Source organism: Haemaphysalis longicornis, unplaced genomic scaffold (assembly GCF_048455015.1).
Source record: "Haemaphysalis longicornis isolate Haplotype H1 unplaced genomic scaffold, Haemaphysalis longicornis Haplotype H1 scaffold_9, whole genome shotgun sequence".
Taxonomy (NCBI): Eukaryota; Metazoa; Arthropoda; class Arachnida; order Ixodida; family Ixodidae; genus Haemaphysalis; species Haemaphysalis longicornis.
In genome coordinates, this window is record NW_027526460.1 from 102,542,032 (window position 1) to 102,561,183 (window position 19,152).

Genomic DNA, 19,152 nt, shown 5'->3' on the forward strand with positions numbered 1-19,152 from the left:
GAGCTACTCACATCGCGCGGGTTGTCTCCGCGGCTGCGTCAGCGCGCCTGTGGCTTGCGGGGCGCGCTTTTGCGGGGAGAAAACGCTCCATGAGGTTCACCCTAATGCCCGCGTAGACGATTAAGCTCCGATAGAAACAGAGAGAGTGCGCCAGCCGTGTATGCGCGCCCCGTTTTCTTTTGCAGGAAACGCTTCACAAGATGAACACTTACCGCGAATTTCAATGTAGCGAAATTTCAATTTAACGAAGTAAATTACGAATTTTACTGACTTCGTTACATCGAGGTTTAACTGTATACCAAAACGCTGGCTTTCATATGAGCTACAGGACACGCACTCTACGGAAAGCTGTTGGCTGTCCCTTTAAACATCTCTAAACAGAAATAATAAAGCCCCATAACGGCAACGATATCAGCTCCAATAAACAAGGTTTTTTTTACGCAGGGAGTCTTATGACTACATTCATGTTCTGAACAAGTTTTGGGCATACAGATTACATCCACAAGACGAGCTGGGCTACACAGTTGTCCCGCAAATGCAGCACGAGAGGTGTGAGGCGGGGACAAAATTGAACGTTGAACCTGGGGTTATTGCTTATCTAGGCACTAGATAGATAGATGACTGGACAGGCGGTTCGAATCCTGGTTTAAAGGGACCCAGAAAAGCCTTTTGTAAAAGTTACAAAAAGGCCTGTATTGTCGCTTAGCACCAATACAGCGATGCAATGCCATTGGAATTATTTATCTATATTCAGTATTAGCTGCACCAAAAGAAATTAAATGCACCTCTCCCCCCTTGCCGATGGATTCCTCCTCCCTCTCTGCTTCTTTCAAAGCAGCTGGAAACACTGGGAATAGCCATGTGACACCACGACGCTCGACTTCCATTCTGCGCTAGCTACATTCCTGCGCCTAGGCACGTGTCAATCGCTGCAGACCCGCCTTTGCCTCAGGATCGCGCAGGAAGGAGGGAGAGCAGCCGGAAGCCAATGGCAGTGACGTTGCCGGCGGCCAACCTCGCCGGCGATTGGGCGAATCAGGGGCGGCTCGTCGTTGCGTCAGCAGTGATCGGCTCGCCGCGGCGTCGCGCTCATTGGCTGCGAAAGGCTATCTTCAAAAATTCTTTACAAATTATCCATACAACGTAAGGGGCTCACACTTGGCTCGAAAATCCCCCGTTATGTGTTCTACCACCTGAATGCATTTGATTGCCACCTTCACAAAGCTTTTCTGGGTCCCTTTAAACCTAGACTAGGACGAATTTTTCTTCAACTGCAAAGTTTCCGAGAAAGCTCGGTAGCTTTCCTTTGTAGCCACACGGCTGCGTTCCTGGTGGATGCCAGATTTTCCCTTACACAGGGGCGAGACAGCTGAATAAGATTTTGGAGCAGTTTTTGGAGCAGCGAAACCTCGATTTTGGAGCAGAAGAACCGTGATTTGGAGCAGTTAACGACTTTAATACGTTGTATTAGGAGCCTAAAAAATCAAATTTTTGGCAACTCGGGCGGAAAAGTGCACTTTTTAATCGGTTTTGAACGTACATAACACTGAAACACCCTTTGAAAAAAGTTTTTTTTCTATTACAGTATCAAAACGTACTAATGGCGCCACCTTTATACAAACCATTTTTAAATTCCTAAGGGGGCAGTTGCGTCTTCGGGGCCGAAAAACGGGCAAAAAAAGCGTTTTCTGAAAAATGGCATTTTCGGCCTCCGCAGCCATTTTTCTATCAGTCTGTAAATTTCCTCATCAAAAGGCGCCATAGTTTGTAGTTATTATATTATAATACCATTTTAAAGTGCACTCTACAGCTCAGTTAGCACAGAATTCGATGGTGAAACAGCACTTATCTTGCAATGCAAAGATAGCATTTCGCCCTCAGATATCTCGGAACCCAGAGCAGGTGCAACTGTAATTCTTTTTGCTTCTGATACCGAAATGTGTGGAGAATACAATGTTGGAAAAAATTTTTTTAAATGGAGGCTTTGGAAAATAATTATTGTGTTCAATTGGCACCACCTGTGAGCCATTTCTGGCAGAGCGCAGGAGAAGGGAAGTTCACTGTGTTGTAAAACCACCAAAAATAGCTGAATCAAAGAAGTTCTTCCTATGTTGTATTCTTTAGTCATTTGTCTGCTTAGCCACGTGGTAATTGCCATTCTGTATGGAGTGGTTATTTTGTAACTGGGACCCAAAATAATGGCAATTAATCATTATTAACTCAAAATATAATCAACTTGCAAAAAATCCGATGGCAGATTTGAAATCAGCACAAAAAACTATAATGCAGTGCAGTTTCCTTAAAATTGGTTGGTAAATTAAAAAAAAATAGCTCTAAGACCAGTCTGCCCCCTTAAGCTTAGATAATGTGAAGCGCCGTTGAATATATCGAATTGAAAAACTAAGCAATCGTAAGGTATTTTTATTCTCATGCAAATGCCGAAACTATTATTTTTGTAATCCAATACTCAGCATTATGCACAAGTGTAACCCACGGCAAAAGCTGCGCAAAGCGAGGTGACAGTCGTCGCACCCCACCAGCTTTCCCATTTCAATCCCTAAGGTGCACGTTCACTACGATTGTAATTTGAGTAACGTTGGTATGTTTAGCCACCCCCCTTTTGGCATTAAATTTCACTTTAGATAGATGAACCATTATTACTAGTGTGCAATAATCGCCCGTCCCACTATCGGACACTGCTGGAACATTTTGCGGCGATGTAGCCTGTGCCGCCCCTTCTGCAGTGTCGACTGTCCCATTTCCTGTCAAAGGTCGCTGTCAAAGGCAGCAATAACTCTGCGTTTTATAACACCGCAATGGGTCCAAAATTTCACTTCAAGCACGCACCGCACCTCGCACTCAAGGCCGAAACACGGCGAATCCGTGGGCACCACGTTGTTTTTGATGAACTCCCGTCTTTCGAGTCGTGCAACTTCCCCTAACAGATCAAACGAATAAATGTAAACCTAGCCTCCCCCATAACGAAAAAGCACAGTACAAATCTGCGAAGAGCGCTCTACCTGAACTAGAGTGAACTAGCCTGAACCACGAGCAAGTGCTTCACCCGGCGGCCATGTATTCCAATCTTCACCATACCAAGATGGCGGCGCCCAGTAATGTCGTTCCGGAGATACAGCACTCCAAAAATTGCCGTTTTTCTACTTGAACAAGTAGTTTTTCGCCTCAGTAAACATTAGCATTTTTTCTACAGGACTTTGCATTGGTTTTCGATGGGAAAACTTCAAAAAACGCACAGAATATAACATGTGCAACCCGACATTGTGACTTTCGGAAAAACTATTTCGGGGACAATCTTATGCGGGTTTTGTATTGAACGATCAATCAGTTAAACCTTTACAAACAGCATCACCTTGAGGGTGCTGGAAAATTATGCCGTCAGTAAGCATTTCCCCCCCCCCCCTGAATACTGCCGCGGGAGCGTTAAAATCCTTGGCTCTCAGACTGTTCTGGAGCAGTTTGGCGCAATTTTTGCAATTTTCGAGCTTTTGGAGCACCCTGGCGCAGGAAAACAAACTTGTATCAAAACTGCGCAATATGCGCAGCTGTCTCACACCCCTGCTGAAGGAATAAATGCAAAGTGGGCGCAACTGTTTGTGCAAAATCACCTGGGGCGGGGTCAGACTCCTTCACCACGTGACGGAGGAAGTTGCGAGAGCCAGCGCCGGGATTGCACAGCGCCTTGCCCCTGCAAGCGTTCAACAACATGCCGCTCCCGTCAGCCTCCGCTCCCCACAAGGCTTTGCTCAACACTGTATGGCGGAAGTAAACCTACAAAAGTTCGCAACGTTTCTTTAGCAGCCCTTCCAGATTTTAGTACAAAGGTGCACCACTAAGTATGTTTATTTGTTCCTTTATTAAAGTAAGTTAGAACCTAATTTTGACCCATCCACTGCAGCAAGGGTGAAATGATGAGCCAAACACAGACAGAGTTGTTTTACAAAATTGTGTACAGAAAACCTGCAATTTAACTACGTGACAACAGCTGCTTCGCTGCTCTTGCCACGCATTTTTAAACCTTACGGTTACGGTTACGGTTAAATTTTAACCTTAACATTTTAAGGTTAAATTTAAAGGGCCTGCCACTCGATGTGCGAAGGTGCTTAAAAGCCAACAAGCAAATGTGTTGGTGGTGCCGTAGACGTGCCAGTTGCATTAGTATTGTATTTAGCACTCGTGCTGCCACCATGAAAACCTGATTTAGCTTTTCTTCACCAAGAATTCGGTCGGTCCCTCAAGTGGAAAAAAAGCAGGCAGAGGTCACAGAACAAAACACGGGCTCACAGGAAGTCCGACTTGGCAGCCACGGCATTGATGGCTTGGTTTTCAGTGGACGAAAGGTGCTTTAGCTGGATGGCCGCTGCCGCTGCCTGCCGTGACGTCTTCTCTATCTCCGCAGCCTGCCTCGCGACCTTGAGGTTGGTCAAGGTCAGCTTGTCTTTCGTGCGAAGCGTCTTCGTTGCCTCGCGCCTGCACATGCATAACGGGTGACCGCCCGCAAGTAAACCTGTGCAAGTGCAAGTAAACCTGCGCGACGTTTACATTTCACCGCCAGGAATACCTGAGCCAAACATTACACGTGCATGTGAAGCAGTGAGCGCACAAAACGCTGTGAAAGACGCGGAAAAACCAACCACACACTCTTGAGTTTTCCTCATTATGCACCCCTGGCATGGCCTAAACGACGTCATTGCGGCCACAGCTGTCCTATTGGCTGCCACTGGTCAACTTCGCAGCTTATTTCTCGCATTTCTTGTGACAATCCGCCGTCGTTGGCGCTGTGTACCAACCTCTTCTATGTACCAACCTGTGTACCAACCTGTACGCACAGTTCTGGTGTTTCTCTCGTGTTTTATATTCCCCTTTCAACAAAACCACTCAACAACGAACGTTTATTGCCTCAAAAACGCCCTACCAGCCTGAGCGCGTGCTTGTGAGCAGGCAGCCATGCCTACTTTTTTATAGCACCAGACTGGAAATAGACCGCTCCACGTTGCGGAGAAAAGAAGAAAACTCCCCAGCCTGTGATATAATGAAGGCCGCCGAAGAGAACGCCTCGGCCCTCCCCCCTCAGTGAGCACGCAGCTTTTGTCGCGTTGTCCGTGGTCAAGTTGAGAGGAAACAATTATGCGCAATTTGTCCATCGCGCGTAGCTTCAATGATAGTGAACAGATTTTCATAATTCTTCCGGGAGGAGATTGCTGAGACAATAATAGGCTTTACCCCAAAATACATTCCGAGTAGTCGACGCTAAGCGCTGCAGGGTCCCTTGAAAATGACAAGCTTGACAAAACAACAAACCGGCTGTAAAAGTCGCAAATGTGCATCAGGATGACACGCCACAAAAATAGCAAAATTGTTCTCAGGAGGCTTGCCACAAAACTCACTAAATTCTCACAGATGATTTGCTGTAAAAACTGCAAGCGAGTAATCAGTGACTTTTCTAAGCTACAAGCTCTAAGAGACAACCATCAATAAAATTACAAACTTGTAACGGTTTAGCTACTGTAAAAATTGCTAGCGTGTAAATGGCAACACGGTATCAAAAAATCAAAATACAGGTAACAGATGATCCTGAATAAAAGTTTACAAATGTGCTGTAAATTTTCTGCAGCAAGACGATCGACTTTCATTAGTATCATTCTCGATAGAATGTTACAATCATGCGAAAATGTATAACTTATAAGAACAACCATACCTGACAATGTTTTAAATCTGTCATATGGCCATAATGACAAAAATATTGTATGCTGCATTTAGAGGGCATTCGTAGTTGTCCTGTTACGTTTACCTTGTGCAACAATGTAGCAAACTTTCACGGCATTTTTGAGAGTGCAACAAAATATCGATGGATAAATGAACCAACTCTGCATGCCATCTAGGATGATAAAAAAAATGTTACAATTGTGCATAAGCTAATTTCAGCTAGAGTAATGACATTCTATACAATATCACAACGTTGAACTCTGCTTGAATTGTGGCGATAGGTGAATAGAAAACTTCATTCAGTTGTCTTAAGTTTCATGAGAGCAGAGCTACAATAAATGCCCGAAGCAGAGAAGTTTTATTTTTGTCCTATGACCAATAAAAGCGCTTTTTCAAATAAATGAAACAGAGCAATGATAGAGTCGCCCTAGTCCCCAATTGTCATAAATTGTTTTTGAGAAAGCTCTGATAAAACCAGAGATACCGCTGAGCAAGAAACAATGAAGTTGGCTGTGCTGCAAGGCATTTTTGCTCACATGCAAAAAGAGTGCCCAGAACCCCAGCCGTACAAAGCTTCGCTTCAAAACGACTGCCTACTACAAACTAGTTATGCACTGTTCAGCAGATTTGAACGCCAGTGGTGCATACTGTGCAAGAAAGCTCTGCATTTAAGAAAAAATATGCAAACTCAAACGACCCACCCAAATGTTCGATACTGGTATTTCAAGAGCGAATTTTTTTTTTTTTTTTTTTTTTCTGGCCAAAAGGAACTCACGTAGGGTTGCTGAACATTCGGCCACCGTAGATGACTTCATTTTTTTTCAGGATTTTCTGTTTGAGTCCACTCGGTGCTACGCCAGAGTACCTGAAAAAAAAAAAATGTGATGCACAATGCTGTTCAGCCGGACCTTGGAGCTGTCGTAAGTGGCACAGCTGATTCGAAGCATAATCTGTAGTGCAGTCAAACCCACTTACAACGAACGCGATAATTCCGCAAAAAGTCGTCATTATAGTATCAGTACCTCGTTATTTCTGGACTTCCCTCTAAAAGACAAATAATGACGTTTGCTACCGCCTCATCGTTGGAGCCACCCGCCCCAGGTCTGAAATCGGGGTAATCAGGAAGAAAGGCCGAGTCCTTTGCTCTCTCCAGCTGCACGGGACCGGTAGTTCTCCCTCTGACGCACAGAAACCCCGTCTACAGGGCGCAAAAGTCGTAAAACTTCCATAAACAGGACGTAAAACTTTCTCGCACATCGCCTCGCGTAAATGCTTCCATTTCTTCTCGTGACCGTTGAGGTTCATTGATTCCGTGATCTCTTCCTCTTTCGCAATAGCTGAAACTGTAGACGTCGACAGTCCGTACTTCTTGGAGACTTCGGCGCTTCTCGCAAATGACGTCCACCTTGGTGGCAACGTGGATGGCTTTTCATTTCTCTGGCTCATGGGCCTCATTTGCAGCCATTCCGCTCCGCTGGCAGTTGCTGAGCTGACTAATTTAACGTTGAAGTACGAAATAAAAGTGCGCACGTTTGAGAAAGAGCACAAACGTAGCAACGCTGTTGCCACAGGAGGCAACCAGCACACTGTAGCCTGATGTAGCCTCGCGCGAGGACGGCTAGTGAGCCATTGTTCGAGGCTACACCAAGCTACCGGCAAAAGAGCGTAGCGGTATGGTAGCGAGGCTATGGGCTCCGCGCCAGCTTGTGCTGGTATGTGCGTGTGTGTGGGCAGGCCAGCGAGCCCTATAGTGAAGCCGACAAATCGTGCGCACACCATGGGAGCGCGTTTTCAAAGCCAGCAAGGACGGAAAGAGCACGTGTGCGGCACTCTGGAGATCTGAAAGTATGCTGTTGATGCCGTTTTGTAGTTCCCGTGCACGTCTTTTTCGGGTTTTTCCAACAAAGACGGCTTTGAGTGCTCGTTGTAACAGTAAGCGGCCATGAAAAGCGATTGCTATACCTGGACGAACGGGGACGACCTTGGATTTGTATATTTGAGAAAAATCCTGTCCTTATATGTGAATCGTTACAGTGGGTTTGACTGTACGCGGTAGGTGCAACGAGCAGAAATGAAAGAAGTCGGCAATCACAAAGTGTGACGACTTACGATGCCTGGAGGTCGGTCCGCTTGGAGCTCATTTTCCGGTACTCCGCCTTGACATGGTACACACAAAATGGACAGGTTGCCCTGGCAATAGAAACACCAACAATGCATAAATAACGAAGCGTTATTACTGACCACTTACTGAGACGGGAGAATTTGATGACGAGAAATACGAAGAGTGCAGTTGAATTTTGAGCAGTCACAGCTAAAGATCACGATGCGCGTGACACATAACATGGCCGAAAAATGCTAGCCTGGCTGGTTTACTGCAACCTTGAAATAGTACTGCAGCAAACTAAGATAATAAAGTGAAGTGCTCTGCACGCCTTCTTTGTTGCACCAGCTGCTACCAGCATTCTTTTGCTGGCCACCTTTTACCATTAGTCATTGTCCCGACACATTGTTGTCCCTCTTGATTTCGCATTTTCTTTCGTAATATCGATGTTTTGGCGCATACTGTATGTCTTTTTTAAGCACGGAAGGTTTGTTCTGTGATGTATCTACCCCTCCTGCTCGGGCTATCGGCCTGCAGTATTTTTTAAAGAATTTGAAGCATATACATAACAGCTGAACTATGCTTTATATACATACATACACACACGCACACATACGTGCACAGACCTCTCAGCATACACCCTATTGGCACTTCTACATTTTTACACTGAAGCAGGCACCGTATTTCTGCGCGTATAACCCGCCCCAATAATGCGAAAATTTCGGTGGTGACAAAGTAGGGGTGCGGATAATACGCAGTGTTTTCCCTTTAGTGCAGCTCCACTGCAATGCACGTTGTGCTGTGAAGCTCCTACGCAGTAACCCTGACTAAGCCTTCCATGGCAGCGATTGCACAAAACGTACAAGGGCAAGGAAGAAAAAAACAAGGATGAGTGCACTCTAAGAACCGAATTTGATTATAGTGAATTGTGACTTTCGCCTCGCAGTTAGCGCATTCTACTTGCTAAGTATACGCTTTTTCTGCCTACATAGTATGTGAAGTGATGCTTGAGCAGTAGCTTTGGTGCAGCCTTTCCTGCATCAAATGTGCGGGCCATACGCGATTTTTTTTCCTCTTGCGGCGGGCTGAAAGTGGGTGTGAGGATTATATGCAAGGGTGGGTTATACGCGCGAAAATACGGTATCCTCCCCCTGTCCCCCCTTTCAAGCTTCACTTCTAGTAGTATCATGTGGTTTTATCTGTGCTTTTCACAACGGCAGTGACCACTGCAACAATTTTCACTCAGAGCGACGCCTATACCGCGACGCATCAGGAGAAATGCTCACAGGTTGACCACGTTGTTGCAGGATTGGCCGTCCCTGGTCTTGCCCTGACAGGTGCCGAAGTCCTTGGACGTGCCCATCAGCATCACCTTGCCCGGGTGGTCAATGCTCAGGCAAACCTCTGAGCGGCCGTTCTGTGTGCGCAAAGGGGACATAAAGCTAAAGGGCTATAATATAAAATAAAAGCCCAACCCGTACCACATACGTATCACGGGTGACGCCAATTAAAAATAAACAAACTGGACCGAGGTCAACTAGAGTTTTGAAGAGAAGGAAATACCCACCGAAAAGGAAAAAATGCTACACAGCGACACCACAGCCAGGAGAGCGGGCCCGGGGAGACTCCCCTGATCTCCCCTGGGACGGTAGCAGGAAAGGTTGGGATGAGGGATGCGGATGGTGGTAATAAGGAATGGGTTATGGGAAAGTGGGTGGGAATGGGGACAGCGAGGTTTTTGTACTAATCCTTAGATGTCTGACTCCTAAAATAGGCCTGAAAACTCAGGATGGGCGTCAGACGGTTCCAATTGGAATTCAGCGGACCCCACTATAGGTTCCAACTATCTGAGCTCCGACATCGAATAACAGGGAGAACCCGCGACGGTGTGACGACACCTAGTCTCCGGACCCCTTTCACAACCAGCCCCCCGGCTAACACCCACCAGGTCCCCCGAGTACTCAAGAGACACCTGCCCAGCCTACATAGGTACTAATCCCCCTCGTCTCGACGGTTTCGGATACTGGTCAAAGAATTAAAGGGACAGACAACCCAGCTGTGTGAAGTGCACGTCCTAGTCTAGCTCGCATGAAAGCCAGCGTGTTACACAACAGCTGGAGTAACCACAGGGAACTTCCAAATGAACTGGCAGAAGTAGTTTTAATTCGGCACTAAATTACCGGAGGTGGTGCTATGCAGAGGCTAAACGTGACACTACCGTACGTACAGAAACAGCTCCACTTCAGTTTCGATGCGCGATTCAAAAACAGCATAAAAGAATACGAAAGACTGCACTTCATTCGAGTTTTAGCTTGGGACAAGTTCTTACGCGCCCCTTTTCATTTCAAGTACAGTTAAAAGAATGTTGCCACGCAGGTTACTGTTTGGTTGCCCCCGTTCTTGTTGGCAGCACACCTGAGGCTGGTAGCTGTGAAAATTCCGCTTCAAAATATTTTAGGGCCCTATCATGGAAACTGTTTCAATTCAAGGTGTTTTTAGTAATGCCCTTCCATTCGGGATAGAGACCACATACTCCCCAAAAATCGGTTCTTGATCTGTTTAAAATCACAAAAGAGCAAACAAGTCCTGTTTGCATTGCGCGCTCGAAAAAAAAAAAAAAAACATTTTTGAGCTGATAGTGCAATTTACAAAACATTGTGTTTTACTTCAGGGACAGGCTAGGATCCCCTACATGGATTATGCTAGTACCGTATTTATTCGAATTTAATTAAGGCGAGGTTTTTTTTCCGAAATCAGTTGTCTCAAATTCATACCCTGCCTTGTATTCGAAGCTCGGCATAAATATAAGGCGTTTTTTTTTACTCTCCAAACTGCACCCTCGCCTTATAATCGTAACCGCCTTATAGTCGAATAAATACGGTACTTCCCACTCTCATAATCCACCTTTCAAGACGAAAACTGTTTTAGTCGGTACAGAAGTTCATATTTTATACTTAAAAGAGCACTGAAGGATAGCGAAACTTCGATCATACTTTTTTCGCAGTTTCACTGCAAGCAAGATGCTGTTCGTGTTCTTACAAATCTCGCATAACTTTCAGATATACTTTTGTTATACAATGCGTCACCATTCTAGAAACATTCCTGCACAGAAAGTGAGCACACATTGTTCAAATGAATAATCAAAGTTTTTGAAAACATCGCCATCCCGTGGCTGCACAAACAGCCATTGCACACAACCTCTAACAAACGCACAATGATGGTGTAGTGCAAGTGCAACCTCCCAAGCCGAAATCTCCACAAGTGGCATTCTGTCAAGCCACGCCTCAAAATTTTGCCTCGTACTAGAATAGGCCAGACAGAATACTAAGTGGGTTTAGACCACATAGTATTCCATAAAAAGCAGTGCACTGTTGCCACAGCTGTTCGGAGGGAGGGGGGGATACAGAACACTGCCATTTAGCAGCCCCAACTGGTTTTAACTGTGATCGCATTAACACGGATGTTGAGACTGTAACTCCCTCTGAATATTCAGACCCTGGTGCAGGGGCACTAAAACTAAATCCAACGTATACACAGAGCATCAAAATTCAAACGAATTCGAAGTTATGTAGCTCCAGTCCCTGGCAGTATTACTATGGTTGACCAAGCATAGTGATGAAGCTGAATCAACTGAATTCGTATTAAACAACACATAGTGATATTGCTGCGAACCATGCATTGGGTTTGATCATTTATGCTTTGTTTTTGCTGCCCGGCTGCACCGGGCTGAGTTATCTGTGTTATCTATTGACCAAGTGAAGCGCGTGTTCCATTCTTCATTTTTTATGCCGCACGTGTTATCTCCTTTGATAAGGAGAGCGTTCGAACTAACGTCAACAGCCTAGAATAATCTTCTTTGATCTACAGTGTTCTGGATGCAATGACAGTTCGAGAAACACTCGCGCCGAGAGATAAATTGCCCGCCGAGCAGACGCCACGGGATTCAATTCGCCCACACTCACCTGCGCACGTCACTTTGCTGACTGCCGTTTCGTCGCCTCTGTATTCTTTGAGTTGTTAGGGGAGCACAAGTTCGCTCCAATAAACTTGTTTTTTTTTCCGTCAAGACTACTCCGTCGTCTTTGGCTTCGTGACAATATTTTGCATATACAGTGGAACCCCAATAATACGACTTTCAAGGGACTGCTAGAAAGCGTCGTATGATCGGGGTGTCGTACGACCGGGGCGCGGGTAAATGCCGGTCTAGTAGACGGTCTCACGTGAGAGGTGGGCTAGCTTATTTGAACTACTATATTTAGCGCGTTCTCGCGTGATTGCGAACCTTTCACTGAAATCCCAAGTTAAAAGAAAGCAACGCCTATGTTGTGGCCCCCTCTGCTTTAGGGCGTCCAACTAGCCAGCCAAGCACCGCGCGCTATGCGATATAAGGTCGACGTGGTCGAGCAAATTGAGAGGGGAAAAGGCAAGAGTGTGAGACTGCCAAGGCCAGGCGAAACGAACAATGGTACAAAGTGGAGATTAACAAAAAACGGCATTGCCGTACATGGTGAAGACACCCTTCGAACGGTCCCGTGCCGTCGCTATTGGGCGATAGTGCTCAACACATAGCTGTTTTCGTTTCCCACAAGACCCAGCAACGCAAAATAGATAAGATAATGTTTAAGTGCTACACTAAAAAAAAAAGACATCGCCATCGAGCCTTGCACTCTATAATTATTGCACCAGACCAACAGGCACAGTTCAATGAACAGCCGTGGCACTATACTTATGCTGGTAGAACTTCATTTAGTGCCTTAGTTCAGTTACCAAACTCTTTTCAACGTGGAACAGTACAAACAACGCATGCATGCACGCACACGTTCCCCCCGCGGGCAGGAGAGGTGGGCGACTCACGTAGGTATCCCTGTTGGGCATAACCGAGGGGTTCAGGAAGCCCACCACAGAGCCAACGGACGTCTTCCAGTGCTTCTCGTGCACGTCGCCAAACAGGAAAATGGCCACCAGGTTCTCGCAGTCGTGCAGGTCGGTCAGCTTCCATATGGAGAACGGCTTGCCCTGCACACCGAGCCTATGCTCAATTTCTCAATGGCGAGCAAGCATGCGGAAACGGCAGCAACACGAGGGACAGAAGAAGTGAAATGAACAGGTACGCAGGTGTTTGTTCCTACTCAAATGCTCGTAAAATCTGCAAGTACCATCGCTGAACCTTGGTTGTCTTCACAGCTCATCACCATTTTTTGTGCTAGTTTCACGGTTGAATGGAAAACCTCACTGCTAGTTCAGCATCTCTGACATGTCCAGATGAGAGACCCTCTATGACACTAATGAACTCCAACCAGTCGAACCTCCGGCAATTTCTTTACCTGCTGGAACTACAGGTTTTCCCGCTCAATTTAATCCAATCGCCATACAATTTCATCCAAGCGCCAGCCAATTTAATCCAAGTAATTTAATCCAAATGCCATCCAATTTAATCCAAGTGCCAACCAATTTAATCCAGCTGTCAGAAGGTTGTTAAGGGCTGTTTTGTGCGGAATTAGGCGCAGCTTTGCGGGCTTTGGTGCGGGTAGTGCGATGAAAACGTGGTGTTCCTTGATGCCTTATGTGCAAAATGTCGTATGCGCGCAGCTTAATGGACACTTAGTAACACCCGCAGACCAGGAGAGTGGTCTCGTTTGATACGTTGGTGGCGTGCGGTGATCGTCTGCGAGATTGTCAGAAGTATCGTGTGCTCGCGAATTGTTACCCCAGGAGATTTGCCAGTGTATTTTTACGCGAGCAGACGACACTTCAGTCGCCAGTATGCGATATTTCTGCATCTCGCAGACGGTATCATAATTCGGAAATATTGCTTAACGTTGCAGAAAAGCATTTGAAAATCAGAATGCAAAGGGCGTTCAAGTAACATGTCTTTAACAAGGGAGCTTCTGAAGGCATTGTTACGCGAAGATCAGACGATACTTCTGGCGTGTGTTACTGACGACGCTCTCGCAGATGATCAGCTCACAGCAACGGTCTGCGCGCATATGATATCTTTCACGTAAGGCATCAAGGAACACCAAGTTTTCATCACGCGACGCGCATCCAAGCCCGCAAAGTTGCGCCTACTTCCGCACAAAACAGCCCTTAACAACTTTCTGACAACTGAATTAAATTGGTTGGCACTTGGATTAAATTCGCTGGCATCTGGATTAAATTAGATGGCGTTTGGATTAAATTAGATGGTACTTCGATTAAATTGGCTGGCGCTTGGATTAAATTTATGGCGATTGGATTAAATTGAGCGGGAAAACCTGTAGTAATCATTGTTCACACATAAATTTGCACTATGTACAAATTGGTTCCCTGTCGCTGGAAGCCATTTTAATACCTATTTCTGACGTTTGCCACTGACAATTTTTGCCTTTTTTTTTTTGGTGCTTGATTGAATTTTATTTTGGAATGTCAACTCCTCTGGAATTCCAACAAGGTTCCCAAAATCAATCAGTAAATGCATAAAAAAATTTTTTTGCCCGCAACAAAATTCCTAATCATTGTCAGGAATAATGCACAGCAATTCTTGAAGCATCTTAAGGTCGGACAATGCTCTTAAAACAACTTCTGTTAATTTTCAAGTAAACTATCTGATCTTGTCAATCTGTCCGCTGTTTTCCCACTGATTTGTATATGCCATTATTTTTTGAGTAAGTCAATTAGCTACCAACATGATTAGAGATAATTGGCCGTCTTTGGTCAAACAATAGACAGAACAGCGCTGGCCATAAAACTGTAATCTTTATATTTTCCGACACCATGAGCCCTGGTGAGTGCAATAATCGAAGCAGTTTTTTGATGCACTGCTTGGAACTAATTTTACGGCTAATTAAACCTTGGTGGCACCAGTGGCAAGGAACCATTTTGAGTGCCCATTTTAAACACCAAAGTTTAATGAGCTGTAAAATTAGTTCCAAGCAATGCATCAAAAAACTGCTTCGATTATTGCACTCACCAGGGCTCTAGGTGTCGGAAAATATAAAGATTACAGTTTTATGGCCAGCACTTTTTTGTCTATTGTTTGACCAAAAATGGCTAATTATCTCTAATCATCTTGGGAACTAACTGACCAACTGAAAAAATAATTTCATATTTGAAATCAGTGGGAAAAAAACAGCAAGACTGTCAAGTTTCACAAAGTTTACTTGAAAATTAAAAGAAGTTGTTTTAAGACCACTGTCCCCCCTTAGGGGAGTTTGGCAGGTCATCTCATGACAGGAGTGGTCTTTTTGAGAACGTGATTGCCGAGTGAGACCTCACTCCCGACCAGCTTAAGGACAAGCAATGCAATGCAGTTCCGGGTGCGACGACACAAGCAAAAACCGAAGGAGTTTATAAAAATATAATAAAAAGGTAACTCAGATTTGCTCAGCTTATTTGCGAATTAAGCTTCAACAAATACTGATATTGAGGAGGTAACCACTCCCTTACCACTCAGCAAGTTGAAATTCAGAGCATGCAACCAAAGCACTTTCTCTTTCTCTTTTAACGAAAATGACACTGTGATTTAAAGATAATTCTTCTATGGCAACATTCTCCTCACATTGATATGACGATCTCAGCTTTGACAACACGTCCATAAACATGCAGGGTGGCAGTTACAGATATTCTTCAGACGCATATTCTTCAGATGCAGTTGCACCAGTTCACAGGTAAACCCCGAGAGGTGATTTGCCTTAGAAGTTCACTAAGGCTCCTCATTTTCCCTGCCTAGGGGGGGGGGGGGGGGGGGGCAATGCAGTCAAAAACGGTTTGACAACCTTGGTTGAGCAAGGTTAGGAGTTTACAATTACTGTAGGTATTCTACGAAATATCCAAACCAGCCGAGAACACTTCACTTGGAAGGCAAACGAGAGACGGTCTGCTGGTTCACTGACATTCTTGGACGTCTTTGGCGGTGACTTGTTGACCAGGACGCCAATGGTGACCCAATCGATGTCCGCGTTCTTCTGCTGGGCAAAGTAGCCCACCATGGACATCTTCACCAGCTTTCTCCCCGTCATCCGTGTTTCCATGACAGCGGACGACACGAGGGGACGGCTGGGAAGAAAAGCGGAGTTTGCTTTTGCGAACGGACAGTTGGTTCCCGTACGCAGTAACTTAGATTTACAGTAGACTCTTGTTAAGATGAACTCAGTTAAGACGAATTTCATGGTTAGGACGGACAATACAACAAAACCTCCGTGAGTTTCTGATAATACGAACAAATTTTCGCAGTCCCTTCGAGTTGGTCTTGACAGGAGTCTATTGTGCTTTCAACCTATTGGTTTAGTTGACACCCCCATCACCGTCATCAGCCCATTCGCGTCTTCTGTAGGAGCAATATGTGTCTCCAATGTTCCTCCGAGCGCTCATAAGACGCACGCACAATTTTCTTTCTTACCTGCTAAAATTCCTTTTCTTCTTTCAGGCGGAAGTGGGACAAACTAACATTTTATCTGCAGTCTATCCTGAGGAGGACAGTCCTCGTTAAAAATATTCGTGTTAACCAAACTAGAATTCCTAATTTCGTGGAAACCAGTTATTCCCCACTGTTTTTTTGTTTTTTTGTTTTGCCTCTTCACCACGTATGGTGTGCCAAACATACAGCAAGTTTTGTCGCAAAGAATCGCAGCTGGTTCTGTTTTTAAGCTGAACCAGCTACAAGAGAAGAAAAATAAAAAGCAGAATGTGCATCCGAGTCCTCGCATTTTGATTATTTCGTCCGATTACATTTCACTGAGTTGACTGCACGCACGTTGCTTTATGTTCTTACGCTGAGGCACTGTAAAACCTTTGAAGAAAATAAAAAAAACAGTGCAGCATCACAATGTTTCGATCCCTCGAAACTCCAGTACAAGTTTTTTTTACGGAGCAATAAAGAAGTGCGCGCAGGAAATTGCAGGTTGGTTGGCTTCAGGCAATGTACAACGCGCCACTTACATTATGCGTATGCCCGAGTAAGGATCCCTGACGCCACTGCCGTCATGCCCGTCAAGTGGGAGGGTGCCTTTGCGCTTGCCGCTGTTCCCTGAAAGACAATATGCAGGGCGTATACGTGCAACGAAACCCGAAATAAAGGGAAGCTCCGGCTTACATGTGTCAACAGGCGACCTGGCTGATAATCCGGACGACTTGTGACGCTCCTCCAGGTTTCGCTTGATGCTCTTGCCAACTTTGCTCAACTCCGACGCGGTCGGGTGGCGCTTCTCGTCATCGGAGGAATCCGTGTCGCCGGAATGCACGACGCTTTTCTCCGCACGAGTTTCCGCTTTCCCATCATCCTGCTTTTTGGAGCTAAATATATCCTCATCCACCAGTTTTAACGGCGCTCGGGAAGCGACTGATTTGTTGGAGTTCGCTCGGCTGCCGCACGGTTTGCTCGCGGAATCGCTTTCCGTCCGCACGGCGCCGGTCGCTTGCTGGCTTTCTAGTTGGCGCCGAAGGCTGTCCATCCGTTCCTGCATTTCGCGGAGCTGTTTTTCGATGTCGGCCTTTGAGAGCACTTCGCCGGGCTCATTCTGATCGGCGGTAGCGTGCTGTGTTTCCGTTTTCGAGGGTTCTTCCGTAACGTCGGCATCACCAAGCTCTTCGCTGAGCAACTCTTCCAGGGCGTCGATATCAAGTTCCACCTCTGCCAAGAAAGAGCAGAGATCAGACAACAGGAAATGCGGATCGGTACAAATATCGCAATTTTTTTCTCTTACCATCCATACTTTGACGTTCCGGTTAACAGTGCACGCGGTATTTCACGGCAAACACGCCTCACGGATTTCTCTGTCTTTCCGCGCGCTTTTTCCACTACGCAGACGCCCCCTGCCCGCGGCGTCACCCCAAACCATGCCCGCCTTGCACTCTCCCATTGCGTCTGAATTCCGTGTGGTGGCGCCACCCACCGATCCTCTCCCGTTAGGTCGCATGGTAGCAGACGATCCGCGGGCAAAACGGCGCTTATGTAAGCGGCGCTTATGACTTTTTGCTGTGAAAATTTCGCCCACGTTATCCGCTTTTTTTTTTCTCGCGTGTCCCTCTGGTTTGCCCCTTGAGTTGCGTTTCAGCGAGCGGTTAGAAGTGGTTGCTGGCTGGAGCTACCCACATCGCGCGGGTGGTCTCCGCGGCTGCCGAGCTCCGTCATCACGCCAGTGGGTTGCGGGGCGCGTTTTGAGTTTTTGCGGGAGAAAACACTCCATGCGGTTCGCGATTAAGCTCCCGCGTAGACGATTAAGCTCCGACAAAAACAGAAACAGTGCGCCAGCCGTGTATGCACGCGACGCAGTTTGTAGGCAAAGGGCGATAGACTCCGTGGCTCGCTGCGTCCGCGGCATTGGGCGGCCCGCGTTGCCGTTCGCGTCTTATTGAGACCTAATTTTGGCGCTAGCGTCTCCCAAAATATACCTCTACAACTTACATTTCATGCCTATACAGTCAAAGCCGTTTATAGCGAACTGCAATATGCACCGCGATTTGTTCGATATATCCAATAGTTCGATATAGCTGAACCCACCTATAACGAGCTTATTGTTACGAGTTCGCATTGCGCGATAGCCCCCCCCCCCCTCCCATCCTCAACTCCACCATCCCCACATGCAGAAATGAACACAGTAAAGTAGCCATTAACCCTACCCAAAATAATCCATTTATTGCAATTAATAAAGCTTCTTTCCGCCTTAACTGCCTATTCTGCAAAAAAAAAAAAAAAAGTGGTGATTTTTGTTTTCACTTTTGTTTTGGCGGCTACAACTAGCATAGCATTCTCTACACGAAACATTGTTTGCAGCAGTACGAGTCTGCGTTCTCCAAAATCGAAGAAGAATTGGCGGAGCACATCGACTGCCGAAAGCGCTTGACTATATAATCATCGGACGGCTTTCACTCGCGACATCATCGGCAACGTTGGCGAGCTTTTCCCACAGTTCACCGATGCTGCTGTCTTGGTCCGGACTCGCTGACTGGGCGGCCGGTTCCGTCGTAAGTCCCACGCGTCGGAAATAGTTACGGAAAGTGTCGGCCGTCACGTCGCTCCGTGCAAGGCGCAATGTCCCAGTCGCGGCTCTTGCTCCGTGGTCGCGGCCAATCAATCGCCGCTCCGAGACCATGCATTTTGGCGGCCATTCTATAGGCGCGCGGAGTTCGATATATCGGATGTGAACTTCGTTATAAGGAATATATGTTTCCCATGTATTCCTGGAACTGAAATATTTTTGTTCGATATATAGCATAATTCGCTATCCTGGTTCATTATAGCCGGGTTTGACTGTAGTTCTCCATGAAACTTCGTTACATTGAAATTCCTGCAAACGGGACTTCGTTACACCAAGGGGGAAATATGCATGCATGGTGTACATGCACTTGAA

General features: G+C 46.1%; 1 protein-coding gene across 1 annotated transcript in view; it reads right to left on the reverse strand.

The window, feature by feature from the left end:
• Mcm10 (minichromosome maintenance 10 homolog) overlaps positions 1–17,645 on the reverse strand; it is a 40,324-nt gene extending 22,679 nt beyond the window's left edge. Inside the window, exons 1-10 of the mRNA XM_077682331.1 lie at positions 17,506–17,645; positions 16,896–17,432; positions 16,742–16,829; positions 15,697–15,859; positions 12,680–12,841; positions 9,112–9,242; positions 7,834–7,914; positions 6,500–6,589; positions 4,303–4,488; positions 3,627–3,706 (exon numbers count right to left, since the gene is read on the reverse strand). Of these exons, the coding sequence (XP_077538457.1) occupies positions 3,627–3,706; positions 4,303–4,488; positions 6,500–6,589; positions 7,834–7,914; positions 9,112–9,242; positions 12,680–12,841; positions 15,697–15,859; positions 16,742–16,829; positions 16,896–17,432; positions 17,506–17,512 (1,525 nt within the window). The 5' untranslated portion in view covers positions 17,513–17,645. The remainder of the gene's footprint in view (positions 1–3,626; positions 3,707–4,302; positions 4,489–6,499; positions 6,590–7,833; positions 7,915–9,111; positions 9,243–12,679; positions 12,842–15,696; positions 15,860–16,741; positions 16,830–16,895; positions 17,433–17,505) is intronic.
• Positions 17,646–19,152: the final 1,507 nt, after the last annotated feature.